The 27,535-nt window shown below is 40.1% G+C and overlaps 1 protein-coding gene across 3 annotated transcripts in view; it reads left to right on the forward strand.

Annotated features, from left to right (window-relative positions):
- Nucleotides 1–24,707, forward strand: part of ELAPOR2 (endosome-lysosome associated apoptosis and autophagy regulator family member 2) — a 1,439,853-nt gene extending 1,415,146 nt beyond the window's left edge. For all 3 annotated transcript variants that reach the window (XM_044088347.1, XM_044088349.1, XM_044088348.1), the window contains one exon: nt 22,248–24,707. In XM_044088347.1, the coding sequence (XP_043944282.1) occupies nt 22,248–22,307 (60 nt within the window). In that variant the 3' untranslated portion in view covers nt 22,308–24,707. The remainder of the gene's footprint in view (nt 1–22,247) is intronic.
- Nucleotides 24,708–27,535: the final 2,828 nt, after the last annotated feature.

Genomic DNA, 27,535 nt, shown 5'->3' on the forward strand with positions numbered 1-27,535 from the left:
ATTTATCATTGACTGTTAAATTCACTTGAGCTGCAAACAGTGTGATTTTTTTTCTCTTCCTTTGTAATTAAAGTTTGTTTGTTTGTTTGTGTCTTTTCGGCTTTTCCCGGATAGGGGTCACCACAGCGGAACTCCGGTCCGCTAATGATTGGCAGTTGATTTTTACGTACCGGCTTGCCAGGCCTGACACACAACCTTCAACAAAGGTACGCCCATTCACGCATGTCTCCATGCAGAAGACGCTCTAGCTGAGAATCGAACCAGACAGCGTCTTAGTGTGAGGCGACAATGCTCCTGCAGCACCACCACCGTGGGTTCCTTTGTAATTAAAGTAATGTGAAAAAAGGGGTCTTGAAGAGCAGCAACAGAATATAACTACAGAGGATTTTTTTAAGGAATTATAAATAAAGATTAAGTTAACACATTTATGTTCTTTTATTAAAGTACATTATTTGTAAAGTGAAGGCAAATGCTGTTAGTAAATGAAAGGTCATGCTCAGAAAAATCTTTCCAGTTAATTTTACTTTTTAATTGTTTGCATGATTTCATGATAGTCTACTTAACCTTCTCGCTGTGGCATAATTAGTAGCAGGAAGTGTCAAACTAGTCTGTTGTCCCTTCAAGAAAAGATCAGATTAGTTTCTGTGACAAGCTAGATCTAAAGTTGGAGATATCTTGTATGACTGCCTTCTTATAGTTAAACCAAAAAAATCACATTAATTATGCCAACAAAACATAATTTATTTTATTCAACATTCGTTTATAGGTAAAGTCTGACTGGGACAGAGTCCATTTTCAGAGGAGGCCTGGGGAGAAATTCTCCAGATGCATGTTTTCAGAATGTGGGAGGGAAGTCCGGAGCACCTGGAGGAAACCCACACGAATGCAGGGAGGACATGCAGACTCCACACAGAAGGCAACACAGCTTAGAATTGAAGCAGAGAACCTCTTACTGTTAGGCAACAATGTTAACTGCTGCACCATTGCACTGCCCAGTAGGATGTAATATGAGTTGCTCATCTATATCCTGTGCAAAAAAAAAAAAAAAGAATGCTGTACTAACACCCTGTCCATCATTTCATTATTATTTCACTAAAATACCTGAAATGTGTGCTGTATTTTATTCTCAATTCTCCCTGTCTTCAGCAGTCTCCACAGCTATTATTCTGTCTCCTATTGTATTCACCACATACAAGGCAGGGTTATTTCTTGTAATGTAAACTGGTTAAAGAAAAGAACTAGCTGCAAAAAGGAATCCATTTACTAAAGTGCTGTGATAAAATCTATAGTATGATGCTTTGTACCATTTCCTTTACCAAAAATATGTCAGGGTACCCAAATGAGTGACCACAAAAAGCTAATAAGCAGAAACACACAGACCACATCACTCAAAGGATATTTTGTTAAAACAGCTAAGCTCTTCTGTCTCAAACTTACAAAAGACTTCATCAGAATAGTACTTATACCCATCAAAATACTAACTAAATCAGTTGTCATCAAGACTTAATCAAATCCACTAAACAAATAAATATATATAAATAATTGGTTAATTACTCAAACCATCACATACTAAGAATAATTATTAAAAAAAGAAAACAAAACAAACTACTACAGCATAGTTCTTTTAAAGTGTAAAACACTTGTAGCAAGTATATATTTATTTGGACCAAGCCAACTGCCAGTGTGTGATTCACAATTCAGCAGATGATTGTCTCAATCACCACCTCTCTTCTTTAACCTTCTCAATAACTAACAACATAAATATGTTGAAATTAATGCAAGAAGCTTTGTTTTGCAAGGGCCTTTTTAGCATCAGGCTTTTTATGGTGTACAATTGTTGATGTATTCCACCTTTAAGCCTAATCGTAGTTCTGCCAATATACAATGCCAGGCATGATGTGTAAGTAGCAACATACACTATGCCTTTAGAATTACAGTCAAGTGACCTTGAGAATTAATAATTATATTATCAGCTCCAACCATGACAAACGTACCCTTATTTATAAAACAACACTATTTACATGCTTCACATACTAACATAACTGGTCCCTTAAAACCTTTATGAGTTGGCCCATATTCCAACAAATTGTTAATGTTAAAACCTCTCTATATACAAACCTTAGGTAATGAGTCAGCTTCTGTAAATCCCCCAAATTCTTTGAAACCCCCCAGCACTTATTCGTAATATCCTGAATATCACCATTATCTATCGAAAAGGGTAAACTCATGGCACTACTAAATCCTGTCAGTCTAATACAAACATATTTTATAGGTTGTTTCAATATAAGCGCAAAATAGTTAAATCTGTTGTTGACAACTTCATTAATAACTTTCTAAACTAATGGGCTAACGTATGAATGTTCCAAGAATAAATGTTTCAATTTATTACGTTCATGTTGCAACACTTAATGTTCTTTAGTCCTATCTTGCCTTCATTCTTACATATGGGTTCGGAGCCAATCCTCGGCTCCGACTCAGCCGATTACAAAGCTCGAAGTCTCTTAGTTGGCTCGTGGCAAGGTAGGTATCCCGTAGTGCACTAGTAAGAATTCCCAAATCTCATTTGCTGTGTCTACGAGTTCAGAAGTGCTTCTTTCTTGGCTGTGGGTAAGTTGGATTTTTTCTATATTACTATTGTTTCCTTAGTGATATTCTGCATATAGTGTTAGCTTACTTTATATAGCTTAATCGTAGTTATTATAGATAGAATATAGTACTGTGTTTTTTGCATTTTTGCTAAGTTGTTGGGGAACTTGTTGGCTGTTGCTTCCACAGGCTCATTTTTTGGTTTCCTGAGTGGTATCCCTTTCCTGTGTGCTAGTTTTTTGATAGTTACTCTTTTAGCACAGGTCTGTGTTTGAGTTAGGACCTTTTTCCTATATTGTTTTTCACTAGAATAGTTTTTCTTGTTTAGTGGTGTGCAGTGTTTTTAATATTCTATTAGCTAGTAATTAGCCTGTTGTTGAGATTTTGCTGTATGGTAGTTTTTCTTCTTGACTTAGCCTCTTCTCTGTCTCGTGTCTAGGTCCGTTTAAGTTAGAGGACCTAGTCCTCTACTAACCCTTTTCTGGTGTTGTTTCTTCAGCAGGGCTAGGCTCGTTGAAGTTAGAGGACCTATTCCTCTTTTTTGGGTGTTTTTGAGCGGGGTTAGGCCCGTTTAAGTTAGAGGACCTAGTCTTCGGTTGTGTTTTTCCTTATGTGCAGTGATTCTTGGAGGGCTAGGCCCGTTTAAGTTAGAGGACCTTGTCCTCTCCTTTTCTGCTTTACCTAGTGTCCTGTTTGTATGAACATGTCTAAGGATCATAAACCTTCGGGTTTTAAAAAGTGTCTTAAATGCTCCCAAAAAGTGTCAATAACTGACGGTCATAGTAACTGTGTTTACTCTCTTGGTGCCATACATCTTCAGGAAACTTGTTCTTTCTGTCACTCTGTCAGTTCTCAAGTTCTCCAAGAAAGGAAGAACAAACTGATCCTGAAAGGTCTCCTTAAGCCTTCCTTTATTGAGTATTTAGCCAGCTCTTCATCCTCACACTCCAAATCTCCTTCAAAGAAAGAGAAGGTCAAGTCGGCCAAGAGACATTCTCCAGCACTGACTACTTTATCTGGACCCCCTCAAAAAGTATCTAAATTAGACAAACCTTCTACCTCTTTGGCTCCAATGCCCTAGAAGCCAGTCGAGGTTATCAATATCGACACTCCAGTGTTGGCCCCAAGTTTTTCGGAGCCGACCACTGAAAATATACATTGGAGCCAGTCTAGAGAGTTATTGCCGGTCTTCCCAACACTAAGATCTCCTATCTTGCAGAGATCTAGGTCTTCTACCTTATCATTTAGATCCTCCAAGAGCCTATCTGAAGAGGATGTAGAGAGAGTAGTGCTTAGACTTTTGAAGTCATCGGCGTTACCAAAATTGTTGCTGGCTCCGACCCAATCAGTTCTGGAGCCATCTAAGACCATACTCCCTGTTGCTGTTCCTCCTTCGAGCCATGTTGGTCCTTTGGAGCCAGAGCTATCAGTGCCACTTGCTGTGGAACCGTCGGCACCAGCACATCTTGTGTCTGTGTCAGAGCCGAGTTCTGCTCCGACACCTTCAGCGCCGTCCTTGGTGTCTAGGAGCTGAAGTTCACCAGCTAGCCCTGACAAGGACGCTTGGACCTGAACCTCTTTGGTTCAGAGCCTACCTCTCTGTGCGTCAGCTAGGTTGAGCTCGGATCCTACATCCATCTCGGAGCTGATCGATTTGGAGCCGAGGGCTGCTTCCATTTCCTCAAACTGGGACTATCCTCGGAACCAGAGAGATCCGCATTCAAGATGATGAGGAGCATGCTGTCTAGGTCTTCAGCTTCGCACAAAGGTACCAATGCTCTTCCCCCTCAAGCTCTGACCTCTGTCTCAGCACCATCTCTCTCTCTTGACAGCAGAGACGCGCAGCCTCAGGAACCCCCTGTTGGGTGGCCCCCAGTCTTCCGAGACCTCCCCAGAATACCCTTCTGAGGAGCCCCCTTGGAAGAGAACTTGCAAGAGGAAGCATGTAGACTCCCCTGATGAGTCCATCACCTCTGACACTGACCTTGAGGAGTCAGAAGGGTCCCCTAGGTTGTCCTCTGATGATATCTCCTTCGTTGATGTCTTAGAGATCCTGAAACAGAGAGGCGGCTGGCCCACTGTCACTCCTTCTGATGAGAAATCAGTGTACCTGAAGGCTTTCGGGTCTCAACCTTCAGCCTCTTGGGTGTCTCCACCTTTCGATGAGCTCTTGGACCTAGTTAGTTGAATGGTGTGGGAAACTCCTGATGCCATGGAACCAGTCCCCAGAAAACCCAACAAGTTTCTTTCAGCCTCTAAAGAGAAATAATTTTTGACCAAAGTTGTCCCTGTAGATGCCATGGTGGTGACGGCAGCCACAAAGAAGTAACTAGCAGAGACTTCTTCATCTGTCCATCCACCGAACAAGGAGTCTCGAATGATGGATAGATATGGGAAGCGTATCTTCTCTTCAGCAGCATTTACACTCAGATCGCTGAATTACCTTACCCATTTTACTAGGCTTCATAGAGATTTCTGAAAGGAGCTAGGAGATACTCTCCAAGGTACATTAGCTGATGGAGTCCCTAAGAAGGTTACTGCTCAGTTGTCCACCTTAAACTCCATTGTTAACTGCTCCATGAGGCTGATATCCTTTACAGCAGATGGAGCGAGTAGGGCAGCGGGTTCAGGGGTTTCCCTTAGGAGACACTCCTGGATGCATTTATGTAACTTTGTGGAGCCCTTCAAATCTTCCTTTACCAATGCCCCCTTTGATGTTTTTTTTCTGTTTGGACCAAAGGTAAAAGATACACTCACCAGGTGCGAGCAGGAAGGGGAAAACTCTCTCTGCCATGGGAGTATGTTTTTCAATGTTTTCTAGACCATACTCTAAGGTTCAGAGAGGCTGGAAAATGTGGTTCAAGAAATCCCAGAGATTTTTCCTGGACGCACATGGTGATTCCTCCTTCAGAGGCGGAGGATAAGAAACTAGTGGTAGACATCGCCCTAGAGGCAGGGGGACCCACAAAACCAGGGTGGCCGCGATTCCTTTCATGGACATCCCTGTCAGCGCTCCTGAAGAGGGGTCCAGCTGTGCTTCTCTGGAACCTCTCAGGGGTTGCTTATCTTTGTATCCAGAAGCCTGGCACCACATCACCCAAGACAAGTGGGTACAAAGAATAATTACCAGAGGATACTTCATACCCTTCTCTTTCACACCCCATACCACCAAGGATATCCCAGATGTCCCACCCGATCACAGGGATGAAGCAGCCATAGAAGTTCAAACGTTGCTTCAAAAGAGAGTCATCCAAACTGTCCCCACAGAACAGATAGGATTCGGAACTTACTTCAGATTCTTTTTAGTGCCAAAATGAACAGGGGACTGGAGGCCCATTTTGGACCTCAGCAAATTGAATGAATCAGTGAAGAAGTCCAAGTTCCGAATGGTAACACTGTAGTCTATACTCCCTCTGTTAGGGAAAGACAATTGGATGTGCTCCATAGAACTCCAAGATGCATACTACCACATAAAAATGGACACAGCATCGAGGAGTCATTTACGCTTCCATCTGGGAGCCAGTCATTACCAATTTCGTGCTCTGCCCTTTGGTCTCACCACAGCCCCCAGGGTGTTCACCAAATGCATGGCAGTAGTGACAGCTCATGTGAGATGTCTTGGATTCCAAGTGTTTCCATACCTGGATGACTGTCTCTTGACTGCCCCCACCAGGCACCTACTTCTACAAGACAGGGATTCAACCATCCAGCTCTGCACTCAGCTAGGGATTACGATAAACTGGGAAAAGTCTGTCTTGTCGCCCTCTCAATATGTAATGTTTATAGGTGCATAAATAGACACAGTCGCCATGATGGCTCATCTTCCTGCAGACAGAATACAAAATCTCAGACAACAGATATACAGTCTACTTCCTCAACAAAGAGTCAAAGCCAAGACAGTGCTGAAACTTTTAGGGACCATGGCTTCTATCATAACTCTAGTTTCACTAGCCAGACTACATAGGTGAATCCTTCAATGGCTACTCTTTTCCCAGTGGTCTCTTCAACAACTGCCTCTTTCTCATCCTATTCTGATAACAGAAACTTGCAAAAAGGACCTTTGTTGGTGGATTCAGCCCGATCAACTAATGACATTCCTCGCCAACCCGTTGCTACTGTGACCACGGATGCCTCCCAGATAGGGTGGGGGGGGGATTATCTAGGCAGGACTGTCCAAGGCACATGGCTAGATCACAAGGCTCACTTGCATATCAGTGTCCTAGAGATGAGAGCAGTGCTACTAGAGTTGCAAGCACTTCACGATTTTCTTCCTCTAGAAATGATAGCAATCCAATCAGACAATATGTCAGTGGTATGGTATTTAAACAAACAAGGAGGAACCAGATCCTACCCCCTATGTTGAGAGGCTCTTCTTGTTTGGCAGTGGGCGATATCTTCCCAACGCTTTCTAGTGGCAATGCATATCCCGGGGACAACCAGTGTGATAGCCGACAAGCTCAGCAGGGCAATCTTGATGCCTCACGAGTGGTTTCTGAATCAGAAAGTCGCGGAACAGATTTTTCCGCAAATGGGGACAGCCTGGCTGTGATCTGTTTGCCAGTCCAATCAACGCCAAATACAGCAGCTACTTCTCCCTTATCCCCCATCTGGGGGAGACACCAAGAGATGCACTTGTTCACAATTGGCCTCCGGGACTTCTTTATGCATTTCCCCCCTTTCCGCTGATATCGAAGGTGATCCAGAAAGCAAAGACCTTGGGAAGCAGAATGATTCTTATCACTCCTTACTGGTCTCATCATATTTGGTTCCCCTTTCTCGGGCCTCACCTTCTCGATGATCCATGGACTCTGGACCCAGTTCCAGACCTCTTGACACACATGTCAGGCACCCTCCACCCCTGCCTCCTCACCCTCAACTTGACAGCATGGCTGCTTCACTTCCATCCCTAGTCAGGCTTCATGATTTTTTACCTGCTGTTATCCATATACTCACATCTTCCCACAAGCCTTCCATGAGGAAATTATATGCTAGCAAATGGAAAAGATTTTCCATCTGGGCAAAGGAAAAAAAAACGTAGATCCTTACACAGCCTCCATTCCCTTGGTGTTAGAATTCCTAACTGAACTTTTTCATCAGGGATCAGCTGATGCTACAATCAAAGTTCAACTGGCAGCTATCTCCAATTTTCATTTGGGAAAACATGAGCCTAATCTTATGGCTCACAGATTGTGTAAAACTTTCCTTAAAGGCACTACCATGCTAAGACCTCCCTTTCAGGAACCTGTATCTCCTTGGGATCTAAGTTTTGTTCTGCCCAAACTTACTTGCCCGCCTTTTGAACCTGCACATTCTTGTGAATTGAAGTTCCTTTCTTGGAAGACCATTTTTCTAGTAGCTGCTACATCCGCCAGAAGAGTGTCAGAGTTACAAGCACTGTCATTCAAATCTCCTTACTTGATTTTTCATAGAGACAGAGTTTCCCTTCATACATATCCACCCTTCATCCCCAAGGTTTGCTCTCAGTCTAATTTGAATCAGACTATCGAACTGCTAGTATTTTTTCCTAATCATTCAAACAGTGCAGAATATAAATTTCATCAGCTTGATGTTCACAGACAGTTAAGATTCTATATACATAGAACCAAGGAACTTAGAAAATCAGACCAATTGTTCGTATTTTTTTCTGAGAAAAGAAAAGATATGCCAGTCTGTAAGATCACTCTGTCAAATTATATTTCAAACTGTATTTCATTTATTTACTCTTCCAATGGCAAGGAACTCCCGGCTTAAATTAAGGCTCATTCTACCAGATCCTTATCCACATCTGCTGCCTTTCAAGCCAGAGTCCCAGTATTTGTGCAGCAGCAACTTGGGCTACCCCTCATACCTTTATTACTCATTACAAATTGGATTTGGCCTCAAGAGGTAGAGCATCCTTTGGTTCCATGGTTCTTAGGAGTATATTCCCGTGAGCCACACAAGAAAAAGGGGCTAGGGACACTGTCCTATATGTAAGAATGAAGGTGAGATAGGACTACAGAACATAAAGAAGTTATGTACTCACCATAACGTTCCATGTTTGTAGTCCATCTCTCCCTTCATTCATACAAACGCACCCACCTACCCCCATCTATGAATCCTTGGAGGATCTGGAGACAAGATAGTATTTCTCTTCTGTAGGGTGGAGACCTTTCATTTTTGTTGTTTCTTGTGGAAATATTTTCAATCACTTTTATAGACAGCAGCAAACAAGATCCGGGGATTCTTACTAGTGCAGTATGGGATACCTACCTTGCCACGAGCCAACTGAGAGACTTCAAGCTTTGTAATTGACCGAGTCGGAGCCAAGGATCGGTTCTGAACCCCATATGTAAGAATGAAGGGTGAGATGGACTACAAACATGGAATGTTATGGTGAGTACATAACTTCTTTATCATTAGACAGTAACTGAGATAGCCTGACAAACTGACACCATCCGTATAGAATGAGGAAGAATATTGTTATGGGAAAAGTGAAGATAATTGTTAATCTAAAATTATTGGATTCAAAACAACCCAAAGAAAAATTGCTGTTAACATCAACAAATTTTTAAAATCATTATAATATGTAAATGTAAATTAAAAAAAAATCATCAGTTTCTTCCAAAATAAAAAAGAATGTTTTTTAGGAATCTAGGTCATTATCCTCTATCAAAAAGACATCATCCAAAATCTGGTACACACATACACACACACACACACACACACACACATATATATATATATACACATACACACACACACACACACACACACACACACACACACACACACACACACACACACACACACACACACACACACACACACATATAAAAAACAATCTGGATTCCTTATTATTTTGGAAGAAAGTGTTGATTTTTTTAAAGTTGTTTTCTATCTGTACTGCTGCTGTTTCTGACCCTTTGATAAAGAAGGCAAAAAGAATCCTTTATTTTTTTTTTACTGTATTAGAAATTAAATTAGACAAATATATATACATGTATTAATGTTTCCCTTCTAATAACAAACAAAGGAAATGACTTCACAGAAGCGCTTCACATTTGCCAGTACTAGCTTTAGTTATTTTTTTGTAATGGTGTTGTGAACAGCAATCTTCATCTTTGCACTAATTAAAAATAATAAAATAAAATGGTTTAGCATTTGTTAGCCATGCAGTTTATTCTGCACTCTTTATGATGATGTTTTTCACATTCTGATGTTCAGATAAGTAGAACTTCAAGATCTACTGGATTTGTCCTGTGATTCATTTATCCTGCCCCAGCAGTCACTATCTGGCATTTTTCCCAGAAGATGTCAAGGTCAGGCTTCATGTTGTAGATGCCAGTCCATGTAGTACCTGAGCTTGTCAGTTATTATATGCCACTTTCACAGCTATTGAATCTAACGCATCAGTGAATACCTCCTGTGTTTGATATTTGGATGTAAGTTTGCTTTGTGTCCTCTTTGACTGCCAGGAAGTTCCTCAGGATGCCTGGGTTCATGGCTTCAGTTATACCAATGCTGCCCCTAGCCAGACTCCACATGCTAAAGTTCCAGTGGTACCTGAAAACACTGTGGTCCTAGTATGCTCATCCACTACATTGTGTCCTTCCACATCTTCCCTGCCTAACAAAGGAATTGCTGTGTTGGATTCAACAAATTTCTCAGAATCCAGGACTCCCCTTCAGCCACTTCCCCCAATTCAAGAAATGTTTACAGATGCTTCTTCTACCAGGCCCTTTGAAGCTGTTCACAGACAACACCATAGTTCTCTGGCATGTGAACAAGCGGGGGGAACAAAGACTTACTCTGCAGATTAGCAATCCAAGCATGGGAGATTGCTCTTCAAGCAATGGTAGCTCTGATATCTGTTTATATTCCTCAGCTCAACATGTTCAGGCGGACACACTGAGCAGATCCATGACACAAGCCCACAAATGGAAGATCCACAGGGATGTGCTTCTAGACATTCTTCATCTGTGGGGTACACCTCAAACAGATATCTTTGCCTTCCAAAGTTCAGTGACAGAGTCCCACACTCTTTGATTTGGAAGATGGATGCCCTATCATTCTCATGGAAGGGGATGTTTCTCTGTGCACCCCCCCCCCCCAATTCAGAAAGTCCTGCTAAAGATACAGAAGGACAAATCAAAAATCTTGTTGGTGACCCCCTTTCAGCCAAGATAGCATTGGTTCCCTCTTCTTCTGCAATTAGCCAAGGGCAGTCATCCCAAGTTACCTCACAAGGTGGATCTACTCACATAAGACAAGGTATTTCTTATTCACCCACATCTAGCAACACTGAATCTGTCTTTATGGCTGATAGGCTTCTGATGCCTTTCAGGCACCTTTTCTTTGAGTATGTGCTTGTTGTCCTGCAGGAGGCCAGGAAACCTAATACTAGAAGATCCTACTTGCCCAAATGGAAGAGGTTCTCTATCTGGTGTCTTAGTAAGAGACTAGCGCCATTCATTTTCAGTGGATATTCCCATAGTCCTTTCTTAATTGTGTGAGCTGCTCAAGGCTTTACTGGCTTATTCTTCAGTTAAAGCACATTTATCAGCCATTCCTGCATGTCTGCCTTTGTCTCCCTCCCTTAGCTTCTAGACTACATGTTAAACTTTTCTTAAAAGGTGTCCTCCACATCAGACCTTGCAGGAACCCTGTTCCTCCTCCCCAAGACCTAAATTTTGTTTTGGAAAAACTTACCCAGACTCCCTTTGAATGTATTGCCTCAGCATCCATAAAATTCTGCACTTGGAAAACTGTTTTACTGGTAGCCATTACTTTTGCTAGGCAAGTTTCAGAACTCCAGGCTTTCATAGCTTCACAACCCTTTCTGATTTTTCACAAGGAATAGGGTGTTACTTCGTACCAACCTTTCCTTCATGCCTAAAGTGCTTAATGACTTGCCCTTCAATCAATCTATTCACTTATCCACCTTTTTCCTTCTCCTTATAACTCTAGTGAAAGGGTGTTGCACACCTTGGATGTACAGAGACAACTCAGATTCTGTTTGGATAAGACCATATCCATTAGAAAATCTGAGCAATTGTTTGTTTACTTTCACCCCAGGGTGCTGGGAAAACCTATCTCTAAACAGACTATTTCATCTTGGATTGCCAGCACAATTTCCCATTGCTATGTCTCTCAAGGGAAAACTCTTTCTTCCTCTGTTAAGGCCCACTCCACTAGAGTGGTGGCTTCCTGTGGAGCCTTCTTTAAACACCTGGACACGGCTTCTATCTTGGAAGCAGCCACTTGGTTCTCTGTCCATACATTTACAAAACACTGTAAGCTGGATTCTATTTCCAGATCCAGAGCATGATTTGATAGGGCAATTCTGTATAGCTTTATGGAGACTTCTTGTGCCCCTACACCCCTTTCTCACTCATGAGCTTTGGTATTCTCCCTCATGTTATGAATACTGAAATATGGGAATAGAAGGCTATAGAATAGTTGTGTAAAGTCTTAACAGAACCATAGATGTCCTTCTCTTCCTTGTTGCAGTATTCTATCCTACCCTCCTTCCCCCTTGGTTCATACTGTTCTTTGGATATTACCTAATTGCCTGTTTTCCTTGGACTGGTGTTCTGACTGGAGAATTCAATTCTGAGGATGGTACGTGCAGATGTCTCTTTTATGGCTGATGTCAGCTGTCCTATATGCTATGTCACAGGTACCTTGCAGGAGCTTAAGTCTTTGGTATGGTGGTCAGACGTTTGGGTCACCTAGGTGGGGAGCTCCCTCATGTTATGAATACTGCAACATGGAAGAGAAGGACATATATTGTCATGGTAAGATTTTACACAACTGTTGTTTCTGAGGAAAAGTATGTTAGTAGATAAATTAAGCACATCCTTCTTATTCCCTCATCAGTGGTCTTTCAATCAGTAATGTAAATGATACTTCACTGATTTGGTCAACCATGCTGCAACCTCTTTGCTTCCTTTCTCAACACCAAGTGCAGCAAGTACTTTCCTCTAATTCCCCCAGAGGGGAGTTATGACTCTGGTTCATGATTGGTTCTCCAGTCTGTTATATGCCTTCCTTCCAGCTTCTCTCATCCCCAAGTTTTTCAGAAAGCATTACAGCAGAAATGCAAGGTTATCCTCATTGCCCCATTATGGCCACGCCAAGTGTGGTTTCCTGTCCTGTGGCCTCACCAAGTTCACCCACCATGGCTGCTGGATCCAGTTTATGTCCTTCTGTCTCACCCATCCATCTTGCCTCTCCTAGACATGAAATCTATCAAGCTCTCCACATAGTTTCTCTACTTCCAGTGATGGCTAGAAATTCCAAGCTTTCTTCCCCTGTTCACCACATTTGTATGTCATCCTGAAAGGCCTCTACCAAGAAGATTTACAAAAGCAAGTGGAAAAGATTTTCATATTGGCCCCACAGAGACATGTAGATCCTTTTTCAGCAGCAGTTCCAGCTGTTCTTGACTTTCTGGTTTCCATTTTCAGTAATAGGACTAGTTATTTGACAGTTAAGGCACAACTAGTAGCAGTATCAAATTTCCAGTTAGGCAAAATGAATTATTCTTTTAGTTCCTTGAAATTGTGCAAAACATTTCTTAAAGGCACTCTTAACTTTGGCCTCCTATTAAAGACCCTATCCCCTTGGGACCTTACACATATCCTTCAAACTTTGAAGCATCCCCCTTCTGAGCATCCAGCCAGAGTAGAATTAAAGTATCCTGGAAAACACTTTTCTTGGTTGCCATTACATCGGCTAGATGGGTATCAGAGCTCTATGCACTTTTTTCCCAGTCACCTTACCTAATCTTTCATAAGAACAGTGTGTCTCTCTGGACTAACTCTTCCTTTCTGCCTAAAATAGTTTCAGAAGCTAATCTTAACCAGACTATTAGCCTACCAATTTTCTTCCCACATTTTCCTAGCAAAGTTGAATACATGCTTCATTTATTAGATATGCATAGACAACTCAGATTTTATAGTCACAGAAGTAAAGATAAAAGGAAATCAGAACAACTGTCTCCTTTTTCAAAGCTAAAATAAGAAATCCAGTGACAAGAATAAACTTAGCTAGATGGCTCACTGATGGCATTGCATTCATTTACAAAGCTAAATGACTATTGCTGTCAAAACATCCTAAAGCTCATTCTACCAGGGCTATGACCGCATCTTCTGCTTTCTCCTCCTAAGCTTTCATTTATGACATTTGAGTGGTTGCTACATGGCCAAGTGCTCATACCTTTATATCTCGCTACAAAGTAGACACTCTATCTAGGAATAGAGCAGTTTTTGGTTCGACTGTAATCCAGAGTATCCTTCCTTGAGAACCACCCAAGACTATGTCCCATCAGATGAGGAAAAGCTTAAAAAGACAACAGATATTATAGTTATGTATTCACCATAACTTTGCATCTGTGTTGCTTTTTTTCATCCTTTCTCAGCTTCCCACCTTGCAGTCCCCCCTTCCTTTTACTTGTTTCCTAGTATGCCCTGAGGAATATTTTTTTAATGGTCTTGCTGTGTGGGCTCCAGAAACTCTCTTCTCTCTTTTTTTAAACATTGTTACTCTTTAGAAATATCTGGCTCTTTTCACCTCAGAAATTGTTAATGGCTGGCACTATTTTGTATTTTTGTGGTTAACTGCATGGAGGTCAAACTTGATCTGAGGTAATTTAGAAGAAGATAAGGATTTTGAGTAAAGGGAGGAGATTGAGCTAAGGAGCCTAAAGTCTATTAGAACAGCTGAGGATGGGACTGATGTCGGATCTGAAACCCATCAGTTGAGAAAGGACAAAAACAGACAACATACATGCAGAGTTATGGTGAGTACATAACTATAATTTATTTGTATACAGACATTATTTTTACCCTAGCTTGGCTTTGTTTATTATGTGTTAGATTCACATCTGTCCCTATTTTTACACTACTTTTGCACACTGATAACCATCTGTGAGTATAAGATACTGTGAGAAATAATTATTGTTTATAATTCATTTGTATATTAGAAGCAAGAGAATTTGAGATGAGACAGTATTTGATTCACTTTGTTATATTTATAATTGAAGGTTATATTATTTTAGAGCAGAGGTGAAGGCTTTACTTTTTTGCAAAGGTAGCAGTCATGCTTGTAGAGAATGGCTGATGTGAAGTTGTTCTATCTTGCCTTCATTCTCACTGATGGGTTCAGAGCCGATCCTCGGCTCTGACCCGGCCAAATGCTAAAGCTCAAGGTCTTCAAACAGCTCATGGCCTACCCCCTGTCCAATGATGCAATAGTGCTTCCCTCAGATCCCGTTTGCCGCTGCAAAATAATTGGGTGTTTGTTGAACAGCTCTGGTCAGTATTGTCAAATTTTGATATTTGTCTAAACAAAAAATTATGTTCCTGTTTGTTGCTAGTTGTTAGATTACAGTTAGCTACTTGAGACACTTGTCTATTTTGTTAGTCTTTGTTAGTTAGAGTGCTTTTTCTCCTTTTCTTAAGGCCGTTTATTTTTAGACCTTTTTTCTATAAGTGAACTAGAATAGTTAGTTAGATTACATAACTTACTCCCTATCCTTTATATGTAGCCCTTTTTTATTAGGGCATTAATAATATATCTTTGCTATTATTGCTATTACTTGCAAATACTTTTTATTCAACCCTGCAGTTTTTATAAGGGTTGTATAATATAGCAATAACCCACGCCTAGGTGTGGGTAATGCGGGATTTACCCACGGTTGGCGTGGTCGCCCTCCGGACCAAACAAAGACAACCGTGGGTAAATCCTGCATTACTCACACCCAGGCATGGGTTATTGCTATTATACTATGACATTATTTAAGAAAGAAATAATTACTTTTCTTAAATAATGGCATTGTATAATGCCTCTTTGCTGCCCTTCCGCAGCTGTCTGGTATCCGCGGCAGTTCTGATGTACTGCGCATGCCTACGCATTACATCAGAGCTGTGGCCAAAAGCAATGGAGAAAGCAAGATCTCCGTTGCTTTTTACTGTTTCGCTATGTTAAATGGGTTTAACATAGCGAGACAGCTTTAAAATAAGCAACAGAGATGTCCGATGCTTATTTTAAAGTTGTCTCGCTATGTTAAACCCATTTAACGTAGCGAAACAGTAAAAAGCAACGGAGATCTTGCTTTCTCCGTTGCTTTTTTTTAAACCTGTCTCGCTATGTTAAATGGGTTTAACATAGCGAGACAGCTTTAAAATAAGCAATGGACATGTCCGTTGCTTATTTTAAACCTGTCTCGCTATGTTAAATGGGTTTAACATAGCGAGACAGCTTTAAAATAAGCAACGGACATCTCTGTTGCTTATTTTAAAGCTGTCTCGCTATGTTAAACCCATTTAACGTAGCGAGACAGGTTTAAAAAAAAAGCAACGGAGAAAGCAAGATCTCCGTTGCTTTTTTTAAACCTGTGTCGCTATGTTAAACTCTTTTAACATAGCGAGACAGTGTTTCAAAAGAGACTTATAGTAATGGAAAAAGTCCGGGCGACCGGACCTTTTTCCATTAGTATAAGTCGATTTACAATGTGCACACTGGCCAATCAGCGTGCATGTTTTGGAATATTAATGGGGGGTCATGGTATAATAGTTGTTGAACAGTTTGGTATGTTTCATAGTTATTATAGTTGTTATAGTTAGTCTTAGAGACCCTCCTTTATTAGGGTTATTTCTTATATAGATATTATCTGTGTGTTGTGTGTTTATATATATATATATATATATATATATATATATATATACCCACAAACACAATATATATATATATATATATATATATATACCCACAAACACATATATATATATATATATATATATATATATATATATATATATATATATATATATATATATATATATATATATATATATATATATATATATATATATATTTTGTTATATATAGAACTAGAGTTTGTTCCTTGGGTAATTTTCAGTTGACAGAATTGTCTGAAAAAGTTAAGTTTGGGTTTTAAAAAATGTCCAAAATGCAGACAGAAGATTTCAGTTACAGATGGCCATACAAATTGTATTTATTGTTTAGGTGAGCTTCACCTACAGGAAAATTGTGCCATCTGTCACTCTTTTAGCTCTCACGTTCTTCATGAATGCAAGAGTAAACTGATAGCAAGAGGTCTCTTGAAATCTTCTTTTCAAGAAGCCTTAGACAAGGACAAGTCTACTAAATCTCCAAACACTGTGTCTACAAGGTCTTCGTCAGTGTCAGAGCCAAGAAAGGGCTCATAGACTTAAAAAGCAACTAAATCTAGCAAGACTGCCACCTTGGCACTTAAGCTTATGGAGCTGGAGGTAATTGTGGTCAATGGGAGCTGATCCCCAGCCTTGGAGCTGGTATCTACCACTTTAAAATCTCCTATTCTCCAGTCTGAGACATCGTCCATTGCTTCCTGGTCCTCAAGACTACTGGATAAGGATGTGGATTGAGTGGTACAGAGACTTCTACAGTCACAAGCACTAGCCAAAATTCTGTCAGGTACAACCCTTAGGGCTTCGGAACCGACCCAGACTCAACCCGTTTCTTTGATTCTTTCTCCGATTCAACCCGAAGTTTCAGAGCCGGAGCATTCTGAACATATGATTGTGGAACCATCAGAGCCTACACCCATTGGGCTTTTGGTTCTGACTACTCCTCTTCAGTTCCCACCTTAGAGTGTAGGAGCCGACACTCACCAGTCATGTCTGGAGAGGATAGTTGTACCAATCTTTCAGTGCCGACTTTGCCTCTCGGGGCCTCGGCTCATGAGCTCGGCACCTACCTCGGGCTTGGAGCCCACGGTTTTGGCACCACGGAGGCTGCCTGTTTCTACGTATCCAGGCGTCTCTTTTGACAGGAGCCATGGGGCTTTTGTTGCCATGAGGAGAGTGTTGTCCCCTCAGGCGACCACATCATTGGTACCAGCAATCTCCTCCCTTAAAGTTCCTATGTCTGCCTCTGCTTCACTGATCCTTTAAAAGCGTAGAGACCTGGAGTTTCAGGTCCCCCCATCGGGTGAGCCCTGTTCTTCCAGGACGTCTCCAGAAGTTCCCTCTGAGGAGGTTCCCAGGAAGAGAACTTGCAAGAGGAAGCATCTGGATTCCCCACAGGACTCCATCACACCAGGTAGTGACTTAGATGAGTCAGAAGGGTCCCCACAGTCCCCCTCTGAAGATATCTCTTTTGGTGATATCTTAGAAATCCTAAAACAGAGGGGTGGCTGGAATCCCTTTAACCCTACTGATGATGAGTCAGTACTCCTGAAGGCTTTTGGGTCTCAAACCTCGACCTCTTGGGTGACTCTGCCTTTTGATAAGTTGATGGATATTCTCTCTCGAAAGGCATGGGAGTCCCTGGCTACCATAGAACCAGTCCCTCAGAGGCTGAATAAATTCATTACATCACCTCAGGACAAGGCTTTCCTTACCAAAGGAGTACGTGTTGATGCTATGGTGGTGGCAGCGGCCACTAAGAAGGAGCTATCAGAGACCTACACATCTGTTCATCCTCCTAATAGAGATTCTAGGATCATGGACAGATACGGAAAGCTCATGTTTAGTTCAGCAGCCTTTACTCTTCAATCCATGAACTCTCTCACATATTTCACCAAACAACACAGAGATCTCCTTAAGGAGTTAGAAGATACTCTTCGGGGTGCCGTAGCTGCGGCGGTCTCTGATAAGGTAACCTCCCAGCTTGCTATCCTAAATTCCCTTATAAACTCTTCCATGCATATGATTTTGTATGCAGCGGATGGAATGAGTAGGGCAGCAGGTACAGGAATTGCTCTTAGGAGACACTCCTGGATGCACTTATGTTCCTTTGCGGATGTCTACAAGTTATCCTTTGTAAACACCCCCTTTGATGGTTCATCACTTTTTGGACTGAAAGTGAAGGAAACGCTTACCAGGTGTGAGCAAGATGGAAAGTCCATTTTTCCACTCCTACCAGACCTTATCCTAAAGGTTGGAAAAGTGGAAATATGTGATTCCGTAAAGCCCATGGAGCTTTCTTTGACACGTGGTGAAACCCCCTCTAGAGGCAGAGGAGGGGCAATAATGGATGATGCCGTCCATGCGGCAGAGGGGGCCTGCAGAACCAGAGTGACAGGGATCAATTCTTTGGCAAGCCCTACCAGCGCTCCTGAAAGGAGGCCCAACTGTCCATCTCTGGTGGCAGTTGGGGGATGCTTATCCTTGTACCCAGACACCTGGCTAAAAATTACAAAAGATCAGTGGGTACAAAGCATAATATCCAGAGGATACACTATGCCCTTTACTACTGCTCCAACCCCTGTGAAAAAAATCCCAGATGTTCCACCCAATCACAGGGAACAAACAACCATAGAGATTACAAGGTTTCTAGAAAAAAAGTAATTCAACCAGTCCCAGCAGATCAGAGAGGATCTGGAACTTACTCAAGGTTCTTTTTAGTTCCTAAGAAAATGGGACTGGAGACCAATTTTGGATCTCAGCAGGTTGAACAAATCTGTCAAGAAAATAAAGTTTCGGATGGTCACGCTACAGTCTATACTTCCTTTTCTAGGAAAGGACAATTGGATGTGCTCAAATGATCTCCAGGATGCGTACTACCATATAAAGTTGGCCAGAACATCCAAGGATCATCTGCGCTTTTGGCTGGAAGCCAGTCACTTTCAGTTTTGGGCTGTGCCCTTTGGTCTCACTACAGCCCCCAGAGTGTTCATCAAATGCATAGTAGTAGTCACGGCTCACGTGAGGTGGTTAGGATTCCAGGTGTTTCTGTGTTTAGACGACTGACTCCTCACCACCACCACCAAGCATCAACTCATGCACACAAGGCAGACAACCTTAGATCTTTGCAGTCATTTGGGGATTTCTATAAACTGGGACAAATCTGCTTTACAGCCATCCAGACATACCATCTTTATTGGAGCAGATCTCGACACAGTTTCTATGACCATAAAACTTACAATGGAAAGAGTGGTGATTCTTCAACAACAAATTCTGAATCTCATCCCCAAACAGAGAGCCCCAGTTTCAGAAGTGCTCAAATTACTAGGGACCATGGCAGCAGCCATCATTGCCATTACATTAGGCTGAATGCACATGCGGATACTGCAATGGCTGGTTTTCACACAATGGTCTTATCAGGAACTTCCATTGTCTCACCACATCATAATAACAAAGTCATACAAGAAGGATCTTCTTTGGTGGCTGACCTCTCCTCAAGGGACAGTTGGAAGTCTCTTTGTTCATCCAACCCTGGTTGCCACTGTGACCACAGACACCTCCCTGTTTGGGGGGGGGGGGCATTTTCAGGCACATGGCACATGGGAGAATCACATGGCTTATCCACATATCAATGTCCTAGAGATGAGAGTGGTACTTCTAGCGTTGCAGTTCTTTCAAAACTTTCTACCTGTAGGGACTATTGCGATACAGATGGATAATATGTCAGGGGTCTGGTACATAAACAGGGAGGAACCAGATCATACCTCTTATGTCGAGAGGCCTTGAGAGTATGGCAGTGAGCAATTTCCACCCAGTGCTTTCTAATAGCAATGCACATTCCGGGGAGGTCCAATGTGATAGCGGACAAATTGAGCAGAGCAATACTGTCTCCTCATGAGCGGTCCCTGAAAGAAGAAGTAGCGGAAAGAATATTCCATAAATGGGGCCAGCCTTGCTGCAACCTCTTTGCAACCCCTGCCAACACCAAATGCAGCAACTACTTTGCCCTGATCCCCAACTTGGGAGAATGCACCAAGGGATGCACTTGTAGAACAGTTGGCCCCAGGGACTTCTTTATGCTTCTCCCCCATTTCCTCTGATACCCAAATTCTTATAGAAAACAATCACTCTGGGAAGGACCATTATTTTGATAGCCCCTTACTGGCCTCATCAAATTTGCTTCCCTTTTCTTCAGCCTCATCTACTGGAAGAACCATGGATTCTGGACCCAGTTCCAGATCTTCTGATACATTCATCTGAGGATCTTCATTCTGCAATTCCTACCCTAAAATTGACAGCTTGGCTGTTCTAGTTCCACGAATAGCCAGGTTCCACAAGTTATCACCTGCAGCACAGAATATCCTAATCTCTTCTCATAAATCTTCTACTAGGAAACTATACCTTAGCAAGTGGAAAAGATTTTCTATACGGGCGTCAAGTAATAATTTTGATCCATATATGGCTTCGATTTCTTCCATTCTAGAGTTTCTGACTAAATTGTTTCACGAAGGAGTGGCTGCAGCAACCCTTAGAATTCAATTGGCAGCAATCTCTAATTTTCATATTGGTGAGCAACAGAATCCCATCATGTCACATAGACTTTCTAAAGTATTTTTTAAGGGTACTGTTCACTTGAGACCACCTATTAGAAACCCATCTGCTCCATGGAGTCTTAATTTTATGCTGTCATGGATCATTTTACCCCCCTTTGAACCTGCATCATCCTGTGATTTGAAATACCTATCATGGAAGACCATTTTTCTAGTAGCTATTACTTCCACTCAAAGAATTTCGGAACTACATGGCTTGTCCATCGAAGTTCCATACTTGATTTTTTATAATGATAGAGTAACTCTGAGAACAAATCCTTCATTCCTACCTAAGGTTTGTTCTGAAACAAATATCAACCAGACTATAGAATTACCTGTGTTTTTCCCAAATATACAAACAAAATGGAACACATGTTGCACAAACTCGATGTCCATACCCAACTTCGATTCTTTCTAGACAGGACTAAGGACTTCAGAAAATCAGACCAACTTTTTATCGCCTTTTCAAATTCAGAGAAGGGTACTCCTGTGGTTAAAACCACGTTATCAAAATGGTTGTCTGACTGTTTTGCTTTCATATACAGTTCTTCGCAGATGACATTAAATCATAAAGTCAAGGCTCACTCAACCAGGGCAATTTCCAGTTCTTCAGCCTTTATGTCACGGCTGCCTATAGTTCTGTTTGTGCAGCGGCCACATGGTCCTAACCTCATACCTTTATCACTCATTACAAATTGGATAAGGCCTCCAGGGACAGGGCCTCCTTTGGTTCTATGGTTCTGAGGAATATACTCCCATGAGCCACCCAAGGAGATGGTGCTTGGGATGTTTACCCATCAGTGAGAATAAAGGTGAGATAGAACAACTTCACATTAAGAAGTTATGTACTTACCATAACACTCCATGCGAGTTGTTCATCTCACCTTCATTCTTATGCCCCACCCACCAACCCCCTTCCTTTAAAGTCTTGAGAGCTGGAAGTTTCAACAAGTCCTAGTGATATTTTGTCCTTGTCTATAGTATTCTTATTTCAATACCTATAGTCTTTAGTTATCAGTATGACTGGACAAACAGGATCTGAGGGAAGCACTGTTGCATCATGGGATAGTGAGTAGGCCACGAGCTGTTTGAAGACCTCGATCTTTAGCATTTGACCGAGTCAGAGCTGAGGATCGGCTCTGAACCCATCACTGAGAATGAAGGCGAGATGAACAACTCACATGGAACATTTTGGGAAGTACATAACTTATTTTGTTAAACTGATTTTAGTGACAGAGCTGTATGAGATTGTTAATGATGAGGACAGCACAGAGCTTCTAACCATGTTAATCACCTAATGGGATTGTAACCTTTCTGATATAAAATCTTTCTCATCACTACTGTAAGGTTTTAAAATCTTCAAACTAAAGTTTGCCTTTTGTTTGTTTTTTGTTAGGAAAAAGAAGACATTTTTGAATCTGTTCAGCTGAAGTCTTCAAGATCTCAAAATATATGAAGACCTGAAACTATGACAGAAGATTTTAAAATGCCAAGGAACAAATGAAAACTTATCCCAGTGTGCGTCCTGAGTATGAAGACCATGGCAGAGCACAGAAACAAGAACTTTAAATCTGAAAGACTTTTAACATGAATAGAATGCCTTAGTACTGTGCTCAGTACCTTGCCAAAAAGGGAAGCAGACAGTTTATTAAACTGGTGATGGAGCTTACCTCAGGAAGAGATGCATAACTCTCTATAGTGTTATTTTCTCTACAGTGTGCTTTAACTTGAGCACTTCGCCCTTGATTACTTGCCTAGAAATTGATATGCAGTCTTTTCACACCTTTGGAAATGCACCTATAAAATATTTTGAGACTCTCCTCTGCATTAGTTTGTAATATTGCTGGTTGTAAAAATCTTTTGGAGAACTGTCAAATGTTACTGTCAAAAGCTAACCTTTCTTGATCACTGCAAAGTAAATCTACAGATTACAGGGTACTGTAAAGTGAGTCCATGCAGTAATACCTGGCCGATGTCCAGTGTCCAGTAACATGATATATTCTAATCATTGTGCAAAACCAAAGGGAAATTCAGTTATAGTACTGTCCGTGTACTGACAGTGTTAGCACTTCAGTATCATTTTCTTTGTAAGTCAGAAATGGAGGAGGGTCTGTTCATTGAAATTACAGATGCAGAATGTTTGTGCAGTAGACTGTTATATTTTTGCAGTTCTTTAGATTGTTGCTAATAGTACATTGTGGCCCAGAAATGTTCTACATATAAGGCTGAACTACAGGTCAGCAAACTCATTTGCTTCCTGCAAACATTTGCCGTTAAATTTGTTTACAAGGGAGAGATTAATGTCTTATTTAATGTAACTGATTAATTAGGTGAAGGATTGATATTGTTTTAACAATGTTACTGTTGAATATTTTTACAATGTATGTGTCATTTTTAATTTTGAGATGAGGTGTAAATTTTCTTTATCTTCTCATTTTAGCTTTATTTCACAGTTGGCTGGATGTCTCCATTTTTGTATTTGATATGCATACCCGACCCAGTTATAGTCAAGGTATAACTATTTGTGAAGTTGTTTATATCTTGATCATTTGGTTGAAACATTATTGATAGTTGCACTGAGAGGGCATTGTTGCATGGAAGTGAATATTTGAAAATATATGCAGTCACACCGTCCAGATAAATGTTGTAGTCATGGAAATTTTGAAAGTTTGGTCATTATCCTACCATAAGGCTACTGCATGTTTTTATAATAGTAATGTGTTTCATCCCCCAGGTAATCCTGATTCTTTTAAGGTATGAACATTATCTGTTAGTATAACATGGGAAACCATGATGTCTTAATCTCCTATTCTCAGTGCATAACATCCAGGCCAGATTACTGGGAGAACATATAGCATCTGAAAATATGCTGACCTCTCCAGCAGTGGTAAGCTTAAGGAAATGTTTTGCAGTACCTTTATTAAAGTAAAGAAACCAGTAACATACTAATCAGTAGATTGTCTGTAGTGTACACTGTGATTCTCTTCAGTTTTACAGGGAAAGGACTCTAATTCGAGATATTTCAGGTTTATGGATGCTTTTAACACTGTTTTGCATGCATTGTGGCATTTGGTGCATCTCCTTGTTGCTGGTGACCTTACAGAGAACCTTATGGCAAAAGAATTGTTGTACACAACTAATAAGGGAGTAGAAATATGCACTTCATCAAATTATAAGTAGTGCAGCTATGGAACATTGATCTGCAATAAATTAACTAAAAACGTCATTTGATAAACTATTCCTCTTACTGGAAACTTGCTTTACAGAATTTTTTTTTTTCTGAAAGGGTCAAAATGCTTTATTTTAAAATGCATTTGTACAAATTGCACAGATACTGAGATATCATAGCTGCCCTCTTTCATTTTTAGACCTGGTGTGCAAAATTTATTTGTACTGTGTTGAAATGAAAATTATGTTGTTCTATGTATTTATTTTAATTTTTCTAGCTATTTCAGTTCATTTCCCAGGTAAATGATTTTCCAGTCTATTTTGTCATGTTTTGAAAGCCTCTCTTTTAAATATGGCTGTATATTTTTTATGAAGGGAGTCAAGCTAACCTATTTTCAGTTGCCCACTGGTACTATATAGCTACAGCTCATTAATAGAACTATAAGGTAATGAGTAGTGAATATGTATGGTTGTCTGACAAACCTGAGTTCTTGAATTAATGTTTGTTTTCCTATGTCTTTGACAGTTTACAGCAATTGCCTTAACTGAGGTGAGCTTACTGGTGTATCAGTCTAGAATTGCAAAAAAGTATGGGTCTTGACTGATTTCTGAATTTTAGTTAATGTTGCTTTTAAATGATTTCCTTGTAATGACCTTGGTGAAAATGAATTTTTTTGTTCTACCTTGAGTCAGTTTATTCCTCTTCTTGGCTTCATTGTCATTTTTTTCTCCTGTTTATTTTTTGTCTGTTATCTTTTTTTCCTTAAACTTCATATTTGACTGCTTTACTCAGGAGCATACCTCTCAACAGAATCTGGAACAAAGTAAATTTTTTTTTGGGGGGGGGGGGTACAAAGGCCCAACAATAGAGATAGATTTTAAAAATTACTCTTATAAACTTAAAAAATTGCTACAATAAAAACTTTTGTAGTAGCATGCATTTTTTTAAAGGATATGAAGTGTGAAACTCAAATGTCATTATTTAGCGACTACAGTCATCCGTATTTTACCAGAAAACCATACATTTTATGTGGAACAGATAAAAACTAGAGACAAAAATCTAAACATTCTGAGAAATTCTGGACACCCGTGAGGTATGTTCAAGAGTTGGACTTTGTATATATCTTTGAATGTTAGAGAGTTAAATTGACTTGGAGCCTTTCTTTTTAGAGACGAACAGATGATATGTGATTGTTTTTCCTAAAAATGTATTTCATGAAAATGGCCTTAACAAGAAAAGAGAGTTTACTCTGTAGTAAAATATTCCACTTGAAGAGTTAGAGTCACTGTTCTGTGGTTGGCAAACTGTTGATGACTGCCTGGATAAAAGTCTAGAAATGTGCATTTATGGACCAAGCTGTATGTGATGGTTTTTCAGTGAGGTTGCTTGTCTGTGCAGTGATGAGTATAACCAGCAGGTGAGGAAAAAATTGACCACTGCATGAGACAGTTTGTAAAACTTTCTGTTGGAATGCTGCTTCAGTTTTGAGGGTACATCTTTCTAATTGTATAGGAAAAGATACCTGAAACTATGCAACCAAGTTTTGTGTAAGGAGAAAGACATCTTGATGTCTGTGTATTACATAATAGACAGGACAAGAGAGTTATGATGTAAACCTATAGCTGTATGAAGGATATAAAATGATGGCATATACAACACTTCTGATAAGGAACTATTTGGGAAGAAGAAAGCATGCTGTGTGCTGTGAGTGGAAGAGACCAGAATAATCTGTAGTGTGAAGAAGTATTTCTCCACAAAAAGGTTAAGTAATAATTGCATTATGGCAGGTTAAACTTGGCTTTTTATACCAGAAGATTAGAGAACTGAGAGTAATAGCTTCAGAAAGGCACCTGGGTTCAGTCTTGAGTGCTGACACTTAAATGCAACATGTGATGGTGGTAGGTGCTTTTATGAGATGATGTCCTTTGAAAATTAATTTAAGCTGAAGTTTATATCTGAGTTTGTGGCGGTGTAACAGTGATTGCACAGTACCTAGTAAGTGAAGAAAAGAGAAACTTATAACTAGAAAAGCTACAGCAGTTTCCTTAATACTTCTATTTACAAATAAAATACACAAAATTTTAGTCATTAAATTATTTATCCTATCTACCCTTTTAGCTCCTTTCCTACCTACTCCTCAGAGATTCACAGGAAAGTTACCTGTCTACAGACAGTATATCATATTCTTGCCTTACGTCATTTGTGTTTTCAGATCTTAACAGTCTTTCACTGTTCCTTATTATGCACATTTGTATTTCTTCTACACTTGTCATATCAATCATTACCTCCAGTTCTCAATTGCTACTGTGATGTGCAAAAGAAATGTAGATCTCCCCATGCACACACACAAAACATAGTTCATGCAATTAAATATTAATTTAACAATATGGCTAGGTAAATATGATTGGTAGATCAACCATGAATGAAATTCAGAGGTCACGGTCCTTTCACTCACTCAGCTTTACATAAGTTGCATCATATGTTCTTGTCAAAACATTCCATAAAGAGAAGTATATATTATTTACTACACTACTTACTTTGATATTTCAGGAAAATGTCCACCTGTATGTAAATATTCTTCTAATATTTTTCATTTAATTTCTGTTTGCCTTATCTTGTATCATTTTATGATGTATACCATTCAACTGTTTTCATTAATTATACCTACAGGACATATACCTAATAAATTCTGACCACTATACATTTCCATAAATAATAGTTATTGCTAATTACTTGTTTTGATGCTAACACATTATATTTCCAATTGTATACTGTATTTGAATGTATGTCATTTTATATTTCTTTCTGTATATGTCCTCATTGGATTGTTTCTATAATCAATTTGTGTTTACAGAAGTTTATAAAGTTAAGCAAAAAAAAAAAAAACATTCCATGAGGTGATTCCCAGAGTCTCTGGAGCATGATGTTACACACTGAGATTTATGATTAGTTTAATATAACATTTAATGTCTAAATGTCAGACATCACCACTGTATAACTACAATTTAACTCTTACCTTATGTAGCACAACTTGTCGAGAAACACTGTTCAGAATTTTTTTAGTATTTTTATTTTACTTTTAATATATATCAAAAAGAGAAAAAAAAAGCAAATTGTTATATAACCCCATGACTTGTAATGATTTCTAGATTCCAGTGTGAACCACTGCTTCATTTGAATTTGCAGGTGTAGTTCATGGACTTGCAGGGGCAGAGGTTGTACTCTTTTCAAGTCTGACTAATCTAGATGCATGTTTTGACACTGCTATGTGCAAATTTCCTTTTGCTTTGAATTCTCTCTTTGACACAGATTTCTAATGTGTTATTTTGCTCAGAAACTGCTGTCACCACCCTATTTTCCTCAGCACTAAGTGAAAGACTGGTCAGGTCTAGTGGCCTTCTGGGACTCAGCCTATTGTGCGTTATGAACCTTATCCAAATCTGTGAAAAGATCATGACAAAAGTAGACGGGTGAAACCATGTGATATCAAATACTTAAAAGCTTTTGCTTTAGTA

This window comes from Protopterus annectens, chromosome 11.part0 (genome assembly GCF_019279795.1).
Source record: "Protopterus annectens isolate FY-2018-M chromosome 11.part0, PAN1.0, whole genome shotgun sequence".
In the NCBI taxonomy this organism is placed as follows: domain Eukaryota; kingdom Metazoa; phylum Chordata; order Ceratodontiformes; family Protopteridae; genus Protopterus; species Protopterus annectens.